The sequence below is a fragment of the Lepisosteus oculatus genome, chromosome 3, assembly GCF_040954835.1.
Source record: "Lepisosteus oculatus isolate fLepOcu1 chromosome 3, fLepOcu1.hap2, whole genome shotgun sequence".
NCBI lineage: Eukaryota > Metazoa > Chordata > Actinopteri > Semionotiformes > Lepisosteidae > Lepisosteus > Lepisosteus oculatus.
In genome coordinates this window covers 33063698-33088425 of record NC_090698.1, presented here as the reverse complement: position 1 = coordinate 33088425, position 24728 = coordinate 33063698, and the positions used below count along the sequence as shown (strand labels likewise).

The window sequence follows — 24728 nt, the reverse complement described above, 5'->3', positions numbered from 1 at the left end:
ATTTATATTCATACATAATATACATCTTATAGACTATGTAGGGAAACAATCATAAAGGGAAACAGAATGTTAGGATATATAGTTAAAAGTGTAGAATTTAAATCATGTGATGTTAGGTTTATATTATACAATGTTCTAGTAAGACCACATCTAGGATATTACAATGAAGTGTACTTACTTAATACTGTGCGCAGGTTTGGTCAACACATATACAGTACACAACACGTTACACAAAATACCTGTATATTGTTGCAATGGGATCAGTACAGAGAAGACTGATCAGATACATTCCTGGGATTAAAGAAATGTTCTACACCTACTGGCCACAAAACTTTTTTTTTTGGTCTTAAACAGAGAACACTGAATGGATAGAATTAAGAGTGAAGCATAAACAGAGGATATAGATGGAAGTGCATTTAGTGGAGTTTTTTTTTCCACAAAGAGTTGGGAGATTCTGGGGCAAGTTAGATTTAACCTGCTGTTTTTCTGCCACCAAACATGAAGTTCATATAACAGAACCACTGTATTTCTACAAAGCATGTGCAATAGAAACAAGACATCGATTTGTTTAGCCGTGAGCGGTGAGAATCCACAGAGTGAGAGCATGCAAATATCAGTAACTCTAAATGTCACAGTTGCTCATCCTAACATAACAAGTACTTTCTTTGTGAAATATTTGTATAATGAAATTAAAAAATATAAAAAATTTAAAATCATTGACTTATATGTATCACTAAAATAATAATTTATGATTGGCATAACTCATTGCTGTTTTTTATATTTTCTTTTAACACTGTCCAAGCCTTTCTGCTTCAAATATTTATTGCCTAACTGCTGTAGATTATCAGAAATAACAGGGCTAACCTGAGTGGGAGACTCATCAAGTTTGGGATCTTAACATTTTTGCTATATTATACTTTTTCTATTCAAAAGATACAAAATGCTGCTGGCCTTGTATCTTTAAAGCAGTGAATAACTTTCTATGCAAAATATGGAAAAGAACATAAGAAAACTCTGTCACGTCTACTTACAGCATAAAACTAATATGAAGAGGAAAGACATTAATCCAAGAAATCTATCTATTCAAAAGTTGCTAATATAAAACAATGAGATGAACTTTTCAAAATTGTAATCCTTGTGAATTTTAATCCACAGCATTTAGGTTTCAGCGAGTCTCAAGTGGGTAATTGCATAAGATGATGGCTCCATATATAACATTATAACTTCATATCAGTATGAAATAGTCTAAGATATTGTACATGCCAAGTTAACACTTTGAAAACTGCTGCAGCTTTTACTGACATAAATGTCCAATACAACCCTCCCAGCGGTAGTCAAAGAAATATGCATTACTACCTAGACAAATTCCGTAATTGTTCACTAATGAAATTAGTAGATTTGGAGTAGTGGTGCCTTGGTTGTACTGTAGGTCTCAACTAGTTCTCCTTTGCTAGTGAAGTTACTTGGAAGCCATTGAGAATTGTTTACTTCTAGTATTTTTTAGCTTTCTTTTTTGGAAAAGTGTCTACATTCTTATGCAACTCTATTTTCATTTATGTCTTGATGGAAACATTTTAACAGTTTGTATTAAATGCTAGATTAGGAGAAAATACAATATAAAAGCATCACAGAGGGAAAGGAAGAAAGACAGCAGTTAGTTAAATATCTTGGAAAAGACTTAAGTGGTTGCTTAGTGAAATGACACAGAGTTTCAGCTGGGTAAAACCAAAAGGAATATGTACTGAATAAGTAGAAATACAAAACTGAGAGAATACCTGATGGACAGCAGGCAAAGGAAATGTTATTTTTAATGCAGTTACTATAGCAACAGTATGGAACTGAATTCAGTGTGGCCTTTTGTGTTTAATTGTAAAAGCTAACTCTGTGTGGCTGCTGACACCTGTATAACTATATAACATTATGTTTTGCTCTAAAAAGTATAATGACAATATTTTTAGAGACAAGGTCCACACTGTAAATTTGATATTGACATTCATCACCCCCAAAAGAAAATAAGTGGAAATGTGGACTAAAATAATCCAAAATGTTGTAACTTTCTGTGACTTACTACTTTTTGAGTGCATTCAACACAAGCTATAAGTAATTGCAGATACAATAGCCTCTGGTGTTTGAATCTACATTCAGTTAAGAGCTTTATGAACCATTCAAGTAAAGGCTATAAAATTAAGCTGCCTGCATATCTTTAAAACAAAAACTACTCAATTTCATGGAGAATTAACTAAAAATAATGTGGAATGTCTCAGCTCGGGGCTTTTGTCAATAGAGAGCTAGCTTGACAGGACCAGAAACAGGTTTGTGCTGGCAGGCTTGTTGGACAGACAGTGCCGAATTGGCTCAAGCAAAAGTCACGATCTCGTTGAGCTAGTAGTGAGAAAATGGTTAACATTTAGACTTTACACTGGATCAATGCCATGCTGGTGTCCTGTCTGGCAATTGGTGGTACAATTTTGTTTTGCTTCAATATATTGTTGTTTCTACATACAGTACAGTAAATTGGTTACAAAACATCCTGGCTGAAAGACAATAACAATATTTTGACAGATATGAGAGTATGAATATAATGCTATGTATTTGCTGTTATTGAAAATACAATACAGTATATAGAATGGAATATATTTTAATATAAAATCTTCACATTTAGCAAAACTACATACCACAACAGCTATACATACTGTATATTGATAAAAGACAAGTCATAATGCCTCACACAGTGGCCATTTCTGACCTTAATTTAAGCTTAGCATTGTACAAATATTCGAAGAGAGGATTGGAATGTAATTAATATGCATGCTCAGAGCAGTGATATGTGACACTTTATATTTTATTCTCAATCTGTACCTTTGAATTCCTATAATTATGATTTGCCTTTTTTTTAAGTCAATACTTTGCATTAGAGTATCTGAATAGAATGGTCCTTTTTGTTTTGATTACAACCCACATGTCAAATTACCAATACCTGCACTTGGTTATTCTTTCTGTATTCCAACATTACAATTCATTTAAAGAATTCCATTCCATTTTCCCTGTATATTTGGAGTGGAGCAGTGGCACTGTGGAGCAGAAGATCTGTGCCTGTGGCTGGATGGTTGCTGGTTCAAATCCAACGGCCAGCAGAGGAATCCTACACTGTTGTGCCCCTGAGCAAGGGGCACACCAACTAACACCAACTACTCCAGGGGTGCTGTACAATGGCTGACCCTGTGCTCTGACCCCAAGCTTCTGTCCCTCCCTGTCTGTGTGTCTGTCTCATAGAGAGCAAGCTGGGTTATGCAAAAAGACAAATTCCTAATGCAAGAAATTGTATATGGCTAATAAAGTTATCTCTCTATTTCTTTGAGATTTGTTCAACAGAAGAAAACATCAAAATGTGGATTTCACTCAATAATGTGATGATGCAAGAAATGTTTCATTTTAATGACTACCAAAAGATATAACAAAGCACAGACAGTAGGAAAATCATAAAACATAAGAAGTTTGCATTAAAGCATATAAATTACAGTACATGTCAGTTCTTTAGAAAATATATTGCAGCATGGCTTAATATGCATGTAATAAACTTGTCTTCGGCTTTATTATTTGTAAAGTATTATCATTTCAATAATTTAGAATACCAGAACTGAGAAGGGTTCACATACAGTACTACTGTTACATTTTAAAATGTTTATTAACTTTGCTTACATATAGAAACAAACCTGTGTATGTGAAGGTGTACGTTTTGTCTGCTGATTGTGTGCAAAAGTTACAGTATGTCTGTGTTAACCTGGTTTGAACTGGTTTGCACCACCACATTGTTATATATTGTTACATGCATTCCAAATGGACAGGGCATACAGTATTCCCCAAGAGCACCTGATTAGAGTTAAGGTTTTGCAGAACTCAACAGATGTTTATTTCAAGTTCCATTTCCTCTGTGATGTAGAAAAACCTTACAATATATTACAGGGAAACAACGCATCACTTTAAAAAAAAACATTCAGAATTGTCCTTCATAATTGAGGGCAATGCTTCATTAAAGTAATTTTAGATACACATTAAAATATTCTTAGTTAAAAAAGGTTGATAGAACTATGCTTGTCCACATGACAGCTAGTACTAAAATTAAAAGGTGAATTTGAAGTTTGCTCATCTAAACTGGATGATCCAGATGCGATTTGAAAATTTAATTTTGTACCAGATTTTTCTTAAGACCTATCTCCTGAGATATTCCTCTCTTCTTTCCAAAATACTTTAAAGTATTCCTCTTTTCCTTAAAAGAGTTTATTAATAACTGCAAAAGAAAAACAGAAGCTTACAAGTTTCCTAAATATCCCCCAAAAATAATCCTTTAAAAGTTTGAGGAATTCCACGGACATTAAAACATTGTTTTTCTATTTGGTATGAGGAACTGTGCCCTGGATAGATGCCTAAGCACAAAGTCTGAAATGTTTTTTCCAAAAGCTAGTTCCAAAAATATACTTAGTTCTGTATTTATTGAATTAAAGTATTTTTCACTGGGTCATCAGTGCATGGTGAACATATATAAACAAAATGTGCTTAATTTCTAATGGGGTGATTGTGAAATTACATGTAATTATGTTATCAGAGCTCTACTAGAGCCTTTACATAAGAATTTTAAAAAGTATAACAAATTTAAAATGGGAGTCCACTGTACACCATACATTGCATCTTTTCTTACATGTGCATGTAAATCTTCTGGTGCATGGACATGCAAATATCGCAAATACAGTCAGCCTTTGTTAATTAATCTAAAGGGATGCTACTTAGTGCTTAATAGGATGTTGAGAAAATTGTGATTGGAATTGACATATGTGAATTATGAAATGTTCCAGATGTAACATTTTACAGATATGTTATAGGAATGTTCCAGGTTGTACAGTATCTCTCCTTGCATCTGTTGCTTGCCAGGATAGGTTCTGTGACCTTGAATTGGATGAAGCAGTTAGAAAATGGATGGATAGATGTTCTGCCTTCTTAATTGAAGGGTCCACCTGTTTAGCTGGACATTGATAAATATTTTCAGGACTTTAGAAACTTCAATTTAAATTTAAATGCTAAGTCTGATGTGTTACATTTTGAAACTATCACACATGCAAGACTGGGGCTCTTCAGGACTGGGGTTGGAGACAACCTTGTGTAGAGTTATTAATTAAAAATTGTGTCTATACCTATGCATATATGATGCCAATATTTATATAGAAAATGACAGAATTAATAAAGATGAATTTAATTAAAATAATAAATATATCCACCAGTCATGTTAACAGAAGTGGACTAATACTAAACATATAAGCAATAAAATAGCTGCAGTTTTAAAACTACATTAATAAAGTATTCCATTACTAAATGGCAAGAATGTTATTAGATAAACATAACACACAAATTACCTTGGACAGTGATTTAGAAACAGGTAACACTGTGGTTTAATGGCGTTTTAAAGTCAAGTTTTAGAGAAGGTCAAATCTCATCCATTTCCGCTCTGATACTGTATATAAATATCTCTCCTCCTGATTCCTTTCCACACATTTTTATTTGGCAGATCTTTGTTTGCTTGTCAGCTTTCAGCTATCGAAGAACTTGTGCTTCTGCCTGCTAAATTTGATCCCCCTTCTTGCATAGAAGTGGTGTAGGAGCAAGTGGTGAGTAACCACTTTGAGATGTTTGCAGGACTTAAAATAGAAATGCATAGGGTTGATAGGGGAATTGACCTTGATGCATTGAATCATTGCATGATCATATTATGATTTTTTCTCCTTTGTTGCTGTTTTCATTGCTTTAATTGTTTTTTCCCATTTCCTGTATTTTTATTATTAATATTATTATCATCATTCTGGCCATTTTGATGAATATTGGGACCAAATACTAATGTGACACTTCTGTGTGATCTGAGACTTGGTGTGATATGAGCTTGAGCTTGTTACTTGTTACTGCCACTTCCTGGATCTGGGCAAAGGCACCTTCATTCCTGTTCAGTAAGGAGTCACTAATATCAAGCAGGAGTCCAGTGCACTTGAAAAGGAAGGCTTGAATCCCAGGAGGAAAAAGAAGGGAACCTGTTGCCATCACACAACAGGCTGCAAGCGGGGCACAGGCACTAGGGGCAATGAGAGCTATGAATGGGGAGGCCTAGATCCTGTGTAGACTAATGCCATGTGCATCCATGGGGAGCCGTGAGCATCAGGGACTGGTAGGGCTCCTACAGGGACAGCAGAAAAGAGGATTCAAGAGGAAAAGACAAAACAGGAAAGATAGGCTGGGGCCAGATAGCAGATGTAGGGTGTTGGACTCTTGACCACAAGTGGAGGGAAATGTGGGAGACAGAACAGAGGAAGCAGAATTGCAGAAATGGGAGGGGAAGAGAGGGAAGAAATGGCTGCAGTTGGGATGACTACAGGAGAAATGGAAGAAAGAGTTTATTTTGATACGTTCCGGAAGAGGTATTTCCTACATTGCAGAAAATCTTACAGAAAGTATTGTTAAGTGTACTGTATCTCTTTTTATCCGTACATTTTTCCATTAAACCTGAATACAGTAAATTCTGCAAAGGAACAAGTACAGGTTTATTCCATGCTGAAAAGAGAAGAAAAGAAACACAATGTTACGGTTGTGCAATCGTGTTCAGGTGTCACACCTTAATGTTCCCCAAACATAAAACATAAAATATAAGTTAAACTAAATTGGAGCTTTTGAGTCAAGATCTTATGAAATAAAAAAACAGCTATTACAAGAGACACCTACTGCAGTTGCTAGGAACTTGACTTTCCTAACAACTGCAGTCCAAACCATTGTCACCCCACTGGATCCAGGAACCTAAGCTATGTACTGTATTTAAACTCCATTAAAATGATAAGAAATTGTTCTACAATTTCTTTTGCATAAAAACTTCCTATTTAACATTTTGATGTGAATTAAATCTTATTTTTCTCCTATTTTGTCTAGTATTTAGTACAAGTCAAACAAGAAGGCTCAGAACTTCTATTTCATGAGATGGACTGATTTAAAGAATATCTTACTATTTAGACTAAAACAGCATTTTCGATCAGAAATTTACTTCAGGACCATGACAGAAACAAGATCACAGATTACTTAACCATCATGATTTTGCTGGTTGATGGACAGATGCATCTGGACAGGTAATCTGTTATGTTATACTTGATCGAATTGGTTAAACATGCTTTTCTGTTGTTTCCAATCATTGTTTAAGCAAGGTTCTTAGTTGGTAAATATGTGCAATAACGTCGTAGTGATATTGTTTTGCAATATACAATCTATGGTCTACAGTCTTGTACGTATGTACAAGCTACTTATGATGCACATTCATTCATCATTCAGTGAGGTTTTGAAAGCTTACAGGTTCCTGGGTAACGAGAACATCTGAATCATCAAACTACCAACTTTGTGTACCAGGATGGAACAATTTTCATCCAGTTTTCTTTGCAAATGTGCTCAAGTTCTGTGAAGTTGCAGGGGATCACTGATGGACAACAATTTTTAAGTTTTGCCCCAGATTGTCTATCAAATGAAATCAGGCCATTGACTGGGCCAGTTAAGTACTTTCACTTTCATGTTAAGCCTTTCCTGTGTAGTTTTGATCTTTAGATTATTGTCTGCTGAAAGGTGTGTCTTCATTCAGTTTTAGGCTTTTAGCAGGTTAAAGAAGATTTTCCTCTAAGATTTGCCAATAAGAAGCAGCTCCATAACATAAAGCCACCAACATTCTTGACAGTAGGGATAGGTTTTAACAAGTTATGTGCTATGTTGGGTGTGTCAGATGTAACACTTTGTATTTAGACCAAAAATTCAAATTTTATCTCTTTTGACCACAACATAATTTGCCACACTGTTACAGTATCATTTAAATGCTTTGATGCAAACTGTCTCAATTATTCTTCAGTCGGGTGGATTGAAACTTCAGTGGCTTTTCATGGGTAGTCATACAGTCCTGGAAGACTGTACGGCCCCATTTCCTAGAGCGTGGAAACAGTATTATGCTCTGAAGTTGAGTGGGCTACATGCTGAGAGCTGAGGTTCTTTTGTTCCGGTCAACATTGCCAATTACCCTCACCCTTCTCCCCTGAAGCAGCCCGCACTTTCAAACACCCCGCATCACCATTGCAGCCTTCACTGCAGCTCCGTCTCCAAATCATCACTCGGCACTGCAGCTCTGGTTCCAAGGCTTCACTCCTCTCTGCACTCTGCTTTGCACTCCAGTCTGCACGGTGGTCCCTGGCCTTCACTCTGGAACCCTGGACTCTATCCCACTGGCCTCCTCTTCACTGTTGGTCATTCGACTCACTTCAGGGAGTAGCCTCTGTTGTCCAGAACCTCAGGGCTGTCTCTGTGCAGTCATCTTCTCTCAGACTAGCAGCCCTGTTCCTGTCCCAGAGAGTCCTGTTCCCTGGTCTTTTCTTTCACTGCCCTTATCTCTGCCGCCTTTCTAGCTTCTCTTCTGGGCAGCCCTTCTCTAGTTCTTCGGGGCTCTTTCCTTTTTCTTAGCCCTCTTTTCTCTGGCTGTTAGGTCACTTTTCTTTTTTTTCCTTTCCAGCAGAGCCTTCTCCTTTTCTTTCTAGGGAGCCAGGCATTAGGAATGTGGTTCGAAGCTTAGTGAATGACACCATGTTAGCCTGATCTCCCTGAGGGTTATTATGTTCTCAGACTCTGACTGGGAGAGTCCCAAGCAGCTGTGCTCACTTGGGGATCTGGAAGATGAAAGGGGACAAAAGATGGGTTACCTTGTCACCCGCTCCTAGCAGATGTCTCCCCTGTTGATCCAAAGGGCACCTGGGTATCACTCCCATTCTTATCTGGGCACTTCCATCAGAATGAGGGACCTGGTAGACCATGTTGAGAGCGCACTCCTGGCCTGGTCTCGGAGGAGACCCCCTTTTAGGGCATGTGCCTTGAATCACTGGCTCCAGAGCCTTCCAACTGGACCACCGAGTGGGTTTTCCTGTCTCACCAGTATTGTGTGCAACCTCACAGTGAAGCCTTCACAGTGAACCTGGTGGGTTCTATCTAAATAGCATGCCACTCTGCCACTCTGTGCGCCCCTTTTACCCAGGAGCTTGGTAACAGCTTTGAGCAACACCCAGTGCTCTGAGGCTCACTGATTCTGGTTGGCAGGCTGAGTTGGGCAGTTTGAATGAAGTCAGATTTTCTTCTTTCTTGCCAGGGAATCAGAGAGCAGGTGTTTCCTCAGACCCATGATCCTCACCTGTTCATTTTCTGAGCAGACCAGCCAGGGCAGTCCTTGCTTTGTTGGCCAGCTGTCCTTATTATTTTTTCAGTTGTCTTTATTATTGATTCGCTGAAATTTCCTCCGCATCAGTCTGCCAGTCCGCCTGTCTGCACTACTCAAGAGGGCTGTCCACCAGACCAATGTGGTCTCTCTTTTTTGGGGGGGAGCTCTGCAGCTGAGAGAGTGACACCCCAAGATCATTATTCCCTGATAATGATCGACAGCTGAGGTGGGCAGTTTCTCTGAAGGTTGGCAGTTCACCACTTCACCCTTTCTTCTTTTCTTGTGGGATGTGGACAGTCAGCTTCTCTACAGACTGTCATGTCTTGTTACTGACTGACTAGGGCTGACAAAGATCTGACGGATAGTATTCAATTATTTTATTAGCACTCTCTTTCACTTCACTTTCCTTCCATCCCAGAGTGCTGGAACCCCAACCAGTCAAGCCTCTTCGGGCAGTTCTGCAGCTCTCTGGTTTCTTGTGCTTGGGTTTAATCCAATCACCACAAATGCGGCTGTATTCAGCCATGTTGTAACAGCACATTTTTAAGAGAATTTTAATCAAGTTAATTTAAAAATGTTAATTTAAAATTGCACATTGTTCTATTAAGACCCTATTCAGTGTATTTGTTTGTCAACATATACAGATTGGTTCCAACGAAGAGCAAATAAATGCCGTACATGGTCAGGCCCTAAGATGTAAGAGAAATTGAGTCTCAGTTCTGAATTGGAAAGATTATGAGGAAATCGAGGAAGTATTTCATTGATATTGACAACATGTCAGAGTAAATAATAACAGACCAGAGAAAACAAATGGAAACTAATAGTAATATAAAACCAAAATATAAAATAAAAATATAAAACTGAGAACAAGACTTTGTGTACTTTTATACACATAGTGTTTGAAGAATCTGGAATAAGTTATTCTGCCATGTTGTTGAAGCTGATACTCTACTTTTGTTAATAAGTAGTTGGATAAGATCCTGAAATCAATTAGCAATCAAACAGACTTGAAAGGCTGAATAGCCTTGGTCTAACCTTTCTTATGGTCCTATGTTCCATGGCATCATTGAAGTTTCTTCCACACTAAAAGTTTCTGAACCTTACCTAGTAATAATCATTTGGTTCCTTGGTTGCAATAAAGGATTTGAGAAACCATTATTGACAGTCTCAGTTGCATATTTTAGTAACAGATGTTGTTGGACATGTAAGCATTCATTACACAGGAAAATGAAAACTCTACTGGCATACTGTATGGCAACTTTCTTAAAATTGCAAACATAAAAAATAGGACCATCTCATAGCAATGCCTGAGTAGAAGACTTCTAACTCTATGCTCATACTTTTAGAACCTTCACAAATCAGAGAATTCAACCAAACATATTTAAGAAATGACTCAGCAAAACAGGAAAGAAAAACACATTATAGAAACATGGCCCATCTGACAGATCTATTAACAGTGCTGTCAGATGCTTTGTGATTAACTCCCATGGGGAGCTTGTCTTCCTATTTTCCATAGCTAGGAACTGACAACAGAAATTCACTCAAGCAGCACAGACCACAACAGCCCATCTGGCAAGTACAATGGTTAGTAAATATCTTACTGCCAGATCTAAACAGGCCATCAAAAAACTGAGACTTTCTGCCATTTTTAGCTTTATCTGTCCAATACAAAAAGCTTGCTAAAGAGGCAGAGATCAACTCACTAGGAGAGGCAAGGCACCACCAAATTATAGCAATTCAAAAGCTTTAACTAAAGGACATTCTTACAATTCTGTTATTGCACCATATAATTTTAATATTTTCTGTTTGGATTAGCTGATTTCAAGATCAGGTATATTTGATCAGATAAGATCTGGTAAAATTATTATTAGATAAGCAATTTGATATATTACAAAGCAAAGATACAGAAATTAAAATCCAATGTCATAATGCTAATATGATTGATTTTCTTGTGTGAGTGGAGTATCTTTTGGAGGAAAAATCAATTTAGTCAAGTATGCTTTATAAATATGGATACAGATCTAACTCAGGTAATGGTATTGATCATAGTGTGTGTGAATTTTCCTCCCTGCACCTTTTAGGTCTAATCTAAAAAAATAATAACCATGTGCTATTTCACAAGGGATTTGCTTTCGGGTTCCTGACCCTTAAAAACTGCTGATTTATTCTAAATAACTTTCCAATGAAAATGTGTATATTTCCAATAAATTGTATTATATGTCATGTCACACTGTATAGCCAGCAACCATATTACCCTGCAACTCACAACTGGCAGCCCAATGAAGCTAAGCAGGTGTGAGCCTGGTCAGTACCTGGATAGGAGACCTCCTGGGAAAAACTATGGTTGCTGCTGGAAGTGGTGTTAGTGGGACCAGTAGTGGGCGCTCACCCTGTGGTCTGTGTGGCTCCTAATGCCCAAGTATAGAGACAGGGACACTATAAAGTAAAAAGTGCTGTTCTTTGGTTGAGATGTAAAACCAAGGTCCTGACGCTCTTTGGTCATTAAAAATCCCAGGGTGTTTGTCAAAATGAGTAGGGGTGTAACCCTGGCATTCTGTCCAAATTTTCCATTGGCCTTTACCAAGCATGGCATCCTTATAATCCCCATCTGTGAACTGGCTTCATCACTCTGTTCTCCTCCTCACTGATAGCTGGTGTGTTGTGAGCATACTGGCACACTATGGCTGCTGTCTCATCACCCAGCTGAACATTGGTGGTGGTTGAGGGTAGACCCCGTTACCTGTAAAGTGCTTTGAGTAGAGTGTCCAGAAAAGTGCTATATAAGTGTAAGGATTTATTTTTATATCTGAAAATTATGTTCTGTAGTTAAATGTGAAAAACAAAAAAGTAAATAACCTCTGAGGGGTTGTACAGTATAGTAAACAGTGTTTCAAATTTCTAAGTGGTACTTTTATCTGAGCTGATTATCTACTTACTTTGATGTGTTTTCCAGTATTCCTTTTACTTCTCCCACTTGATCTCTTCCAAAGTATACCACTGTGAGATGAATCCTTCCATCCTTGCGAATGCAAACCTCCCTGTAACAGGAAGAGGAAACATTTTAGGCCCTCCCAACAAAACAATGTCTACTGAAACTCAGAAACCCAGAAACGTTTACCCCATGTCAGTATACATTTAGGACTTTTATGTGTTCAAAAGACCACTTGTACTCATGTGACACATTTCATCTTTACAAAACTATATGGAATTTATAACAAAAGTTCAGGAGGGATGACAACAACCAAACTCAATCAGACTCAGCTGTCAGTAATCGCTGAGTAATCTTTCCCAAATGCTATAAATACCTACGAAATCCCTATCTCCCTCTCTTGCACGTCTCTTGCATGAGCCTCGCTGTCTAGCGTGCATCTTTGCATAGACGGTACTAAGATGCTGCCTACACCATTCAATCAATATTCTTGTTTGCTTCTCCAATGCACAGTTGATCTCAGCCAGAAGCCGCAGATTTTCTCGTTCTCCGCGTACCAGCTAGCCATTGATCTGACTCTTTGTCGCTTTTCAACATCTGCAGGTCATGCCTTTCCCAAGACCGGGATCCGCCGTTGCTAACCTGTCTATTCGAAACACCTAGCGTTTGACTAACCAGTTACTTTTCCAGTTAAAACAAAATGGGCTGCTCTCGGTAAATGCATTTTCGCCGCCACGTTTGCAAATCTCCCATTCGAAACCTTCCCTCCTGTTATCACCTGGACATTAGCAAGTCACTAAACTACATTTAAACAGCTTTCATTCAGAACGTATATAGGAATATTACTTGTTTTCCTATCAAAGATTGTAACTCATGCAGCCTCCATGGGTTGCAAGAGCTGGCTTACCAGTGCAGTGACGTCACCGCCCCTCCCTGTGAATAGCAGGGACCGCTGCCGCTGGGCTGAGGGAAGATTTCCCTTCGGCTCAAGAGGCTGGGTCCTTTTAATCTCACTTTTCTCCTGTGCATTTAACTTAATCTTGTGTCCCTATTCCTGGTCAATTCAGCTCCGGGTTCCCGTCTCTGCTGCTACTGCGACCATCTTCTCGGTCCCGGGTTGTTCCGGCCCAGTCAGCAGTTGTCTTGTGTCAACATACCTGGCGTTCAATTCAACCCCAGGTTCCTATTTCTGCTGCTACTGCAGCCATCTCCTCGTCCTAAGCAACTTGCCTAGGTCTTCAGAAGCCTTCCTTCTTTACATACAGTAACCCTAAACAAACTCTCCCCAAGCTGCTTTTCAACCTCTGCGATGACCCACAGTTCACACCATGAATTCTTCTCACCTCCTCCATGCTTCATAATTCTACATTGGTGGTTTGGTGTCCCGCTTGATTCTTTTGGGGGTCCTGGTCTCATTGTCCTATGGCCGGAAGGCCAGGCCTCAGCCAAGCGGCTTAAGCCACAATTTCGCTCCATGACGCTTTCATCTTGGGTGTTTGTCATTCCTCAAGAAATGGAGTTTATAACAAAAGTTCGGGAAGGATGACAACAACCACGATCAATCAGACTCAGCTGTCAGTAATTAGTAATAGCTTCTGACAATCTATTCCTCTCCCAAATGCTATAAATACCTACAAGATCCCTATCTCTCTCTCTCTTGCACGTTTCTTGCATCCCAAATCCACCCCATCTCCTCCTCTGCAGCTGCCCCTTGGTCACCCTGCATGGGGGTCCTGGTCTCCTTGTCCTATGGCTGGGATTCCAGCCCTCAGCAAAGCATTTAAGCCACAATTTCGCTCCATGATGCTTTCATCTTGGGTGTTTGTCATTCCTCGTGAAATGAAGTTACATTCTGGATTTAGAGCTGCTTTTAGCCCTTACTAGTAGAACTACTTTTTTCAGCTCATTATAGTCCCATAGTATGTTTCACTGATGTTGCCTTGATGTTGAGATTATTTTCTTTAACCATTTTTCACTGCTTTTTTGCAGTATTGGATTCTTGATTCGTCTGTTTGTGCTTCCGATCAGTTTTATATCACTGCATATGTGCAATGTTAACAACAATACGATGTACCAAAGTTGTACCCCAGCTCTCGAAATGCTCCCTGTAGCACAATATGGGTGTGAACAGTGCCTTACCAGGGAACATTACCACATACCAGGGGGTATTCTTTTGAAAACCTTTGAGAAGGGACCAGTCAAGAAGATGGGGAGATATGAGGGGCAGCAAAATTATTTGGCAGACTTCCAAAAAATAATCACCTTTTTCTAAGAAATTGATTGATAACACAGGAAAATAGTTACAGGAAGACTTCAGGATGGAGATACAACAACCTGCATTTACTGTACATGTAAAACTGTTTGTTGGGTTCCTAAACTGATTTTATTGTTTGCTATTTAGTTTATAGTATATGCATATTGTGATTGATGAAGTGTCAAAAAACTATAGAGTACTGATATTATTATTTTACTCCAGTTGTCACAGCTTAGACAAAATTGGATAATATAGTTGCTTATGACGATTAACAGCTATAACTTCTAATAATGAATTTTAAACTTTGTGTAATAAAGACGTAATGTAATGTAAGTGACAAGCAATTAGGCTCTAAAATCCAAACAAACTATGTAATTTTTTCCAAACTTCTTGAAAATTTTGTATGCTTAATTTAGGCTTTTGTGTCAAAAGCCATCAACTCTTGCGAATCAATATTATCGTTATTACCCTGTGCTATTTTTCTACTGATTCTAATTTTCATGCTAGTTGCCTGCCAACTAATTAGTAAATAGAATAATAGACATGCTATAAATGCAATAAGTACTCACCATTTGCCATGCATTGTAATGTCCAGATTATTGTCATTTAATAGTGTGTAGGTCCTGTATCTGTTTTGTCCTCTTTTCATAAGAACTTGCATAAAAACAAAAGAAAGACTGCAAATGAGAGGCAGTCATTCTGCTCATCCAGCTTGTTTGGTTTTAAATCTGGCCTGCCCTAAGCCTTACTGTTTTATACATAATGGGTACTTTTTTTCCTTTTTTTTGCACATGTACTGTATACATTGCCAAAAATTGCACCCTGTGCTCCTTTAATGAGAATCTAAGTCCAATCTTTTTTGACACGCCAGCTTGTTGAAGCCATTCACCATTCCACCAAATGAGTAGCAGCTCTCCTCAATGTCACTAAAATCCCTAGGGCCTCTAGCCATGACAGGGATCACTCTGACATGGCAAGTGTAGGCAATAGTGGAATCCATATAGCACTATATGGGCTATGAACAGACTGTAGTCGCCTTGAAACCAGCAGCACTCCGTCTGATGTGCACTGCTGCTTGTTAAATCCCAGTCACAGCTCACTAATGACACAGCCCAGGCTAAAAGCAATGAAGACTAAATTTGAAATTTTCTATTGTTTTAGGAAACCTGCAGAAGTGTTTACTAATCAAATCTTTTTTTTTACCTCTCCACAAAGCCACTGGCTAATGACCTCTGAAAAGGCTGCTCTTCTCCAGAAGTTCTACCTCAAAAATCACAACACTTCTGAGATGCATTCTTCGGCAGTTAGTGATTCCTTCTAATTGATTTTACAATGTCATCCTTTAGGAAAAACACTTAGAGAATCATTTCAAATAATGTTGAAGATCATGGTAAGGCGCTAGTATAGAGCTACAAAACAGTTTGATTTTGTATTTGTGATTTGTGGTGCAGAATACAATTTGGATCGCAGAACTGTAACAATGTTACACTGGCACTGGCATCATTTTTCTTTGTACATACACTTCCCACAGACCTCCACAGTAAAACACAAAGAGAAAGCACCAATATTTAACCTCTGTGTTCTAAAGATGGTTTGAATAAAACTATGGATATAGATTTCATCATTCTGGACTTGAAGTCAGTTTTTAAAACATCACAAAACAGAACGGCAATCTTATTAAAGAGGCAAATATTTATCATATATAATTCTGTTATGCTTGCTTAGTAAACTGTGTTTTTTTGCTTAGCACAATGTTCTTACTATGTCTGAGATGATGTCACACTGAGAGTAAATGTTTTTCAATTATAAAGGCTAAGTGCCTGGCAGAACCCAGCGGAAGTAAAATTGTTGAAGGATCAGAGATGTCTGCTATTATCGAACAGCAGTCAGGGGAAGGTTATAAGGAGCTTTACAGAGTTGTCACAGCAGGATGAACTGCTGTAGCTTAAAAAGTATAATTACAAAACAGCACATTTCACTCTTTGCAAATGTTTTGGAGTATGTTCAACATTTTTCAGTCATTAAAATGCAGTATTCACTTCAATTGAATTGAGATCTATTATCCTCAGGCAAGGATGTACCTATGACTGTCCATCAGTCTGGACAGTGTAGCTTTATTCAACACTAAGTTTTTTTTATGTAGAATTGCATTTTTTCCAATTTTATATTCAAATTAAATGTGGATCATAAGAACCCCTTCCAAAGTGTCCTGTGATACTACCTGTACAGTGATATGCAAGCAGAACGTCAAAATACCTTAGCTAGGTTCAAACAATGAGTAACAACCAAGACAATTATGCAAATATGCATGTATGAAAGCAAAATGGATGAAAATAAGCTTATATATTCCTATAAAAACAGTGCCATACGTTATTCATAACGTGAAAAAACATTATGCAACATCTTGCAAAAATTATTTTCTCTGGGAATAAATGCATATGTGGTAGGGTACAGACAGAGAAGCTTAATGTTATAGGCTGGATTGAAGCAGAGACCTGCAGGCTATAGGAATCACTCTGCAGTCAAACAGATGCTTTTATTTAATGAGCCTCCCTAGCACTTTTCATTAAGCACAAGAACCTCAATGAGGAAGACATATCCAGGAATGAACTTCGCTTAATCATGTGACACTGCACTACATAAGCTGAAGATAAACTGGTTATTAGAAATAAAACAAATGTAAATGAGATAAATAAGGATATAAAAATGTACTTTTATTCCTTTGAGTTCCTTTTGTAAATTGTCCCATTATTGCAATGATTTGGTTTGCTATGGAGTTTCAGTTCTCTACATTTAAAGTTATTGCACATTATATGTAGCACATAACAATGAATTCTAATATAGAATCAAGAAGCAATTTCAAAATATTTTTGTTGATTAATTGATGTTGTGTTTGATAAAATTATAAATTAAAATGAAGTTATGGCCCTAGAAATGTAAGGCCATAGAAAAAGCATACTTTTAAGTACGCAGGAAAGACACACAAATGCTCTGTTCAACGAGGAAATTGGGATAAATGCAAAACCTCCTGAAGATCTCTGTCTTAAAAATATTTAGGTGGGTTTCAGCTACTCTGTGAAATTCCCTGCCTTAAGACAAAACACATTCTGAGGGGCACCTGAAGAATTTCACACACTGATGAAAACTATTCTTTCACTCATTTGCAATCAAGCTGAGGGCTCTACTGTAAATGGTTGTAGGTGCATTAAAAATTATTAACGAAAAGAAATTCCTTAACATAAAACCCAACTTCATGAAAGGTCTCATTGATAATACATTTTATATAGATCCCTTTGTGACTTTTCAAGAGGGAGATAAAGACTTTTTAGAACAATACATCATTGTGTTTTATGACAATAAAAATGATTTACATACAAAATCTTTTGACTGTTGAGTTTCTTTCAACAAAGGTCATGCACAAAAATTCAGACAAAGTGAAATGGTTAACTTGGGAAAACAGATGATGATAACACGTTCTGGGCGGAGCGGTGGCTCTGTGGCTAAGGATCTGCGCCTGTGACTGGAAGGTTGCCTGTTCAAATCCCATGGCTAGCAGAGGAATCCTACTCTGTTGGGCCCCTGAGCAAGGCCCTTAACCCTAACTGCTCCAGGGGTGCTGTACAATGGCAGACCCTGCACTCTGACCCCAAGCTTCTCTCCCTGTCTGTGTCTCCATGGAGAAAAGCTGGGGTATGCGAAAATATGCATTCCTAATGCAAGAAATTGTATAGGGCTAATAAAGAAATATTATTATTATTATGATAAGACTATTTTATAAATGTTTTATAATAACATTTTGTAATTATTATTTTTCTTTCAAACATTCCTTCATGTTACATATACTGTACAGCTCCCATCCCCTTTCTACTGTTATTGCATTCTCCTGACTCCAATGTACTAAACATAGCCTCTTCTTTAGTGTAAAAAAAAAGAATGTTGTTTATATTTTATTTGCACTAGGGATATGTTATCCACTGAGTCACTGAACATGGTTTCTCAGTTACTGTATGTTTTATGTACAGTATACTGTAGCTCACTATGTGGTACTGTCTTAAAAAGGTACAATTTGGCTGCCAAACTTCAGTTTCACATTCACCCTTATCTGTACTGTTTTCCATTTGTAAACAAATACAAACACAGTCTCTGCATTTCTAATGCCTATTATTTGGGAATTAATCTTTGGAACGTCAGCAAAAGGAACTATAGGTGAAAATACACCATAACATATGATTATCTCTTTGTGTGTCTATAACTTATTGTTGCTTATTTAAATCATTCTAAGAAATTGGTTAAGCAAGACCTATATTTTCTAAATCCGTGAGGACTGTTCCCTAGGTTCTTTTTAATATAGACAATTCTCTTATTAAGTTCTAATATTTGTTTCCTAACCTTATAATATAATATAATATAATATAATATAATATAATATAATATAATATATAAAAGGAGTCAGATTTTTTACTCAGTTCAACCTTCTTATTAATAGGCATTATATGTCCAGTCCAAGAGTCTTATCCCTGCCTTAAATGACTGTCGGAAAAGTTCTGTTTACAGTCTCTTGGTTTTTCTTTAATAGAATTGGTAAGGTAGTATTGGGCCTTGTGGATTTATTTATCATGAGAACTTCTAGAACCACTGGGTGGTCTTCAATTGTTCTGCTGTAAAATTCACACTTCTACATTTACTTGACGAAATGGAAAAACTGTTGTCTTAGTGCATCACTGATTAGTAAGAAGGACACTGATTTGCACCACAGATGTTCTTCCGCTGGGAGATTCCCATATCATCTTTTTCTGTTTTTTGAACACAGGAGCCAACCTAATGCTTATCATCATGTTTTCACATGCTGATTTCTGTCAGAAGTAGTACTGCTCTGTCTTCCAGGACATGGTCTGTCACTCACAGAGCCATATCTGTGTACTACTGCTTGCTGAAACAGAACATCTCATTCTCCGGTAACTTCTGCCACAGACAGATTGCTTCCAATCATGCAGGTACTGTAGCAACCAGGTGATCTTCATTACTCAAGCAGGCATAATCAGATCTTCTGATATTCTTGAACTAATTAAAATAACGTGTTTTTTGTTTTTTAATCAACACATTTTGTCAACTTCAACACCTCAAATTTCAAATTATTGAACTCCTGCTGGTTATCATGTGACTTGAACTCTGACTCACTGATTGTTTTTGTAATCAGCTACAGTAATTGTTGTAAAACATAAGACTTTTCATATGCAATAATATGTATCACTATTCTCCATTCCATTACCATTCACAAAAGCAAAGAGTTTTTTCAGTCATTCACTTGTGTTAGCCATTAGCTACAGTTACCACAACACAGTTTAACACATGCTTTTGACCATCATAAAGAGTTGCATAGAATTGTGTTTCTGTATAAAGGAATGAGTCAAACAATAGAATAGTAAACATTTTCGATCATTTCTGTTTTAAGAAGCCTCTAAGTGTACAACCCAAAGTTATCAGAATTGTATTCATGTGAAGTTAATTTTGGGATCACAGAAGTATTTACAATAAAATAAGAAATTAAACTCCTACCTGAAATTTTGCATGAACTGTCGAAATTTGTCAGTCCTTTTAGCCAGAGGCACTATAATGTTGATCAGCATGTTGGATGTGTCGACCCTTTCGTTCTTCACCTTCATCACAGGCCCGAATGGACGGAAAAACACCAGCCTCCTGAACTCGTGGTTCTGGTTGCCCTTGAAAGTCAGCTCATACAGAGTGCCCTTGTCCTTCTCTGTGCGGTATATCCCTGTCAGGAATGTTGGATGTCAGCAAATTTTCACAATAGGTTTGGGTAATACAGAAATGTGTATGCTTTATTTTTTAAACCCATTTATACTTAAATATTATTTTAAACAATTGTAAAACATTTGATTTCCTGTTGATTAATAACTGTCCATATGAGCTCTATTACAAATGGAGTTGCACATCTGTTTGATAACATTACCACTTGGACCCAGATGTACAGTATGACACTTTCAGCATTGGAGCCATGGAATAAAAACTGAAAAATATACAAAATGCAAGACTATCAAAGGAGCTATGTAAAATGATATATTTCATCATGGGGAACCTTAAAAACAATTGTAATCTGATTTTTAATTTGCATCCTTGGAAACTGAATTGCCATGAAGTTGTTTGATTTCTCTTTAAACAGCAAATAGACTAATTTAATCATAATGAATAAAAATGTCAAAAAAACTGAAAAACAATGTTTGTATTTAGTGAGAAACAAAAGTAAAATTCATAAGAAATAAAGAAGGATTTCATTTTGTTCTAATTTAAATATGTAATTTTTCAACAATACTTGCAAGCCAACAGTCACGTTATGTGAATTGTAAAATACGTACACCCCTTGTGCAGATTTTGACACTTTTACTGATAGTTAGACAACTATCTTTCAGCACAAAATTGAACAAAGTGAGGTTGAGTATTAATGACCAAATATTAAACAAAGAAGAGGCACAGTGGCATTGCGATTAGCACTTTAGCACTGCAACATCAAGGTTTTTGATAGCAGTACCTTCTGTGTCTGCATTTTCTCCTCATGATCATGTGGGTTTTCTCTGGGTACTCCAGTTTCCTTCCAAAGACATGCTAACTGGGACAACAGATGTCTCTGCCTTGTGCGTTTGTGTGTGGCAGTTTAAGGTAGTCTTGGCTTGCATGATCTTGTAGGATAGATTTTGGGTTTCCTCAGCCCTTACCAGGGACACAGTAAGGAACTTTCGGATAATTGGAAACATGGTCCCTGTATTTTGATGCAATGGGTGCTAATGAATAAATACTTCAAACGTCCTTACTGAGCTAGAATTTTTATTCAAATTCTTCATTATTTCCTTACTTGGCAGTGCGTAACAAAAGACCAGTTTTTAATAGTGGATAATGTGTATGAAACTCACAGCAATCCTTCAAGAGTTCACATATCAGATCTCAAATACCACCCTTGCAGACACAAATATACATTTTCCTCCTCCTTTGCAAGAGCTCAGCTTTCTTTGAGGAGCTGAACACTGGAGCTTGCTCTATATCTCAGAATCTCCATTAGGAAATAAAGTCATTAAGACAAATATAGTCAGAATCCAAAACAGCTGTTTTCATTTCCTGCAGAGGATCAGCATAGTCCAACAGGATTTCCTAGCATGAAAGAATAAGCAGGGGAAACTGGATTCTTCTGTTTCTTTTATTCTGAAAATCTGCCTCTTCTCAATACAATACAGCAACCTTAATACTGAAGAAGCTTGGCTTATAACACATAATTTATGTTCTGTCATTTTTTTAGAATTATGAAATAAGATTTTGGTGCTGACGGGTATAGTAATCGATTATGACAATTTTCTAATATGTCAGAAACAGTTAATTCACAGTACACTATTTCAACTTTTTGGAGAAGAAACAGTTAAAACTAGAGTTTTAAGGATGATGCAGGGGAATTATGTTTGATCAAATGAGCCAAAATCTGAAAAATTGTATATTGTTTTACTGATTATAATTTTATTTCCTTTCAATAGATTTTAAATACTTTATCATATGGTGTTTTTATCGAAAACATTCACAGTTTTTCCCTTTTAGCTATATTTGAATTTGAATTTGTTGGAAAATCAAATTCTTTCCTTTTCTTTTAAGATTAGAGGTTTGAAAGGATACTGTGGTTCTGAAATGATACTGAGGTAACAGTATATGGAAGAAGAAAGACTATAGGACTGTGTAGAATGACCCAATTTCACTTTGTAACGCCTCCAAATTTTTTTATTGCTTTCTAAATTGAATGTTTTCTTCAGAGCTTGTTGCCACGAATGACTGAAATATTTTTCATCTTATCCATAAGGAAAATAACAAAATACTGTATATGGTACTGAAATACAGTAATTATACATTTTCAAATGCTTGTATGTATATTTATATACAGTATGTAAAGACAAAGAGGCACATGTTTGCACACTGAAGATACCACAGGGCACCAAAGTGTACCACAGGGCCATGATCTTTATCATCAGTGTACCACAGGGCCACAGGGCCATGATCTTTATCACAGGGCCATGACTTTTGTATTGATATTGAATGTAGCAAAGATGAAGGAGCTGGTGAAAGATTTCAGGAGGAAAAGGGTCCAACCTACTCCTGTCTACATCCATGGGAGTGGCGAAGAGACAGTGGACTCATACAAGTACCTGAGAGTGCACATTGACAATAGACTGGAATGGTCTAAGAACACCAAGGCCATCTACTAGGAGGGTCAGAGCCGTCTTTACTTCTTGAGGAGGCTCAGGTTCTTCAATGTAAGTAGCAAGATGCTACATATGTTCTATCAGTTCTATCAGTCAGTTGTGGCGAGCCCCATTTTCTGTGCAGTGGTATGCTGGGGCTCTGAGATTCTAACAGGCTGAACAAGCTCATCAGAAAGCAACCTCAGTCATTGGGTCTGGCCTGGACCCCCTGGAGGTAGTGGCTGAGAGGAGAATGGTGTCCAAACTAGAGGCCATCATGGACGTCTCCCATCCCCGCTATGACATGCTTGTGGAAATGAAGAGCACTAGTTCAGCAATAGGCTGATCCATCCACGGTGCGACAGGGAGCGCTACAGGAGGTCATTCTTGCCTTCTGCCATAAGACTGTACAACACATCCACCTTGCGTCTGGGCAGAGGCAACATTGACATTGACCTGTTTTTGGACTGAACAGTAAACTGTCTGCTACATCTGCCTTTCCCGTTTAAAACGTTTTTGTGCAATATATTACAGGGTGAAATACATTTATATTTATATTGTGCAATACAACTTTTTGTGTACTGCTCTGGTTTGCTCATTGTATGTTCTGGACTGTGAGTAACTCTTCTTAGTATACAAATGTAAGCCTGAAAAACACTAAAAAGATACACTACCACACTAATTTTGCTGGTTTTACGCACTGGCACACAGACTGTTCATATTTGACAAAAGGTCTTATGTGCAAAATACATTCTAAAAAATAAAGACTATGGAGTTTTATTTAAAACTAAATCTTTTTATTTTATTTAAAATAAAAATACAGTTTTATATACAGTAAGGGTGTTTTTCAAGAAACTCAAAGTACTATACAACAGTACATACTGTATACAATACAATAACTGAAGCAAAAAGAAAGTGGCAAAAAGTACAGAATATCAACTTTGTGAAACCAAGAGTCGAAAACTTAATTTCACATTAAAAGATTTAGAGAAAAGTTTTGAAAATGTCAGTAGCCAAATAATATCAAATGGATTTGGGCAGTGAGTTCCACAGACACGGTCCTGCACACAAAAAGGCTCTGTGGCCCATTGTGTGGAGCCTGGGCTTTAGAAGAGTAAGAACGCCTGAATCAGCAATTGTCAGATTAAGAGTTGGGCTATACTCATGACATAAATCCTTAAAATAACCTAGAGCTAGATTATTTTTTCTGTGCAAGAGAACCTCAGAGTCTACATTTCAATGGGATCAGTGCAATTTAGAGGATGAGAGTTGTTGTATATGTTGAAGTAGGTTAGTTTTAGTTAGCAAACAAGCTGCAGAATTCTAGTATATTTAAGCCGATTGAGTACCTTAGAAGATACTCCAGAAACATACAGGACAGTATGTTAAATAAGTACTGTAGTTTAATCTTGATTACTGTACATAAAGGCATATATCAGCATCAGATAGGCAGAGCAAGAATCTGACCTAAGCAATGTTATGTACTGTTACGGAATATTAATGAGGACCCTATGCAGAAAAATCAGGCCGAACTCCAGAGACATTGTCAATTTAACAGTCCGAGTTCCAAAAGCCGAAGGAAAACAAACCGGTGCAAAAGTACAATATCAGAAGCGGAGCCGGAAGCCAAGGGTCAAAGCCAGAACAATAATCAAAGTACCAGAACAAAACCAGGAGACGTAGTCGGGGAACAAACCAGGGTAAGGAAGCCAAAAACCAAGACGTAACTAATCGCAGGAAGATGAGGTAGCTCTTACCAGGAAAACCTCATACTGAGCAGAGGGGAGAGTGTGAAGCAGCATTAAATAGGCTGGGGTAAAAGGGCTAATTGGGATCCGTGCGGAATGCGAGGAGGAATGACAAGTCCTCCAGGGGCATGGTGTATGTATGATCATATCTAAGAAATTTTATTTAATATTGTTTTTCTATTTGGGGATATCTTTCAATTCCATAGTGAAATTATGGACTTTTTTATGTCTATTAAGAGGGAAATTGGTGGCCTAGCTGGTTAAACCCAAGTAAAATCTGATCACTCAAGAAGTACTGTAAAAATGT

At 37.4% G+C, this 24728-nt stretch overlaps 1 protein-coding gene across 2 annotated transcripts in view; it reads right to left on the bottom strand.

Moving 5' to 3' along the window:
* Nucleotides 1–24728, bottom strand: part of csgalnact1a (chondroitin sulfate N-acetylgalactosaminyltransferase 1a) — a 60737-nt gene that overhangs the window by 13807 nt on the left and 22202 nt on the right. For both annotated transcript variants that reach the window (XM_006627005.3, XM_069187129.1), the window contains exons 3-4: nucleotides 19999–20215; nucleotides 12196–12297 (exon numbers count right to left, since the gene is read on the bottom strand). In XM_006627005.3, the coding sequence (XP_006627068.2) occupies nucleotides 12196–12297; nucleotides 19999–20215 (319 nt within the window). The remainder of the gene's footprint in view (nucleotides 1–12195; nucleotides 12298–19998; nucleotides 20216–24728) is intronic.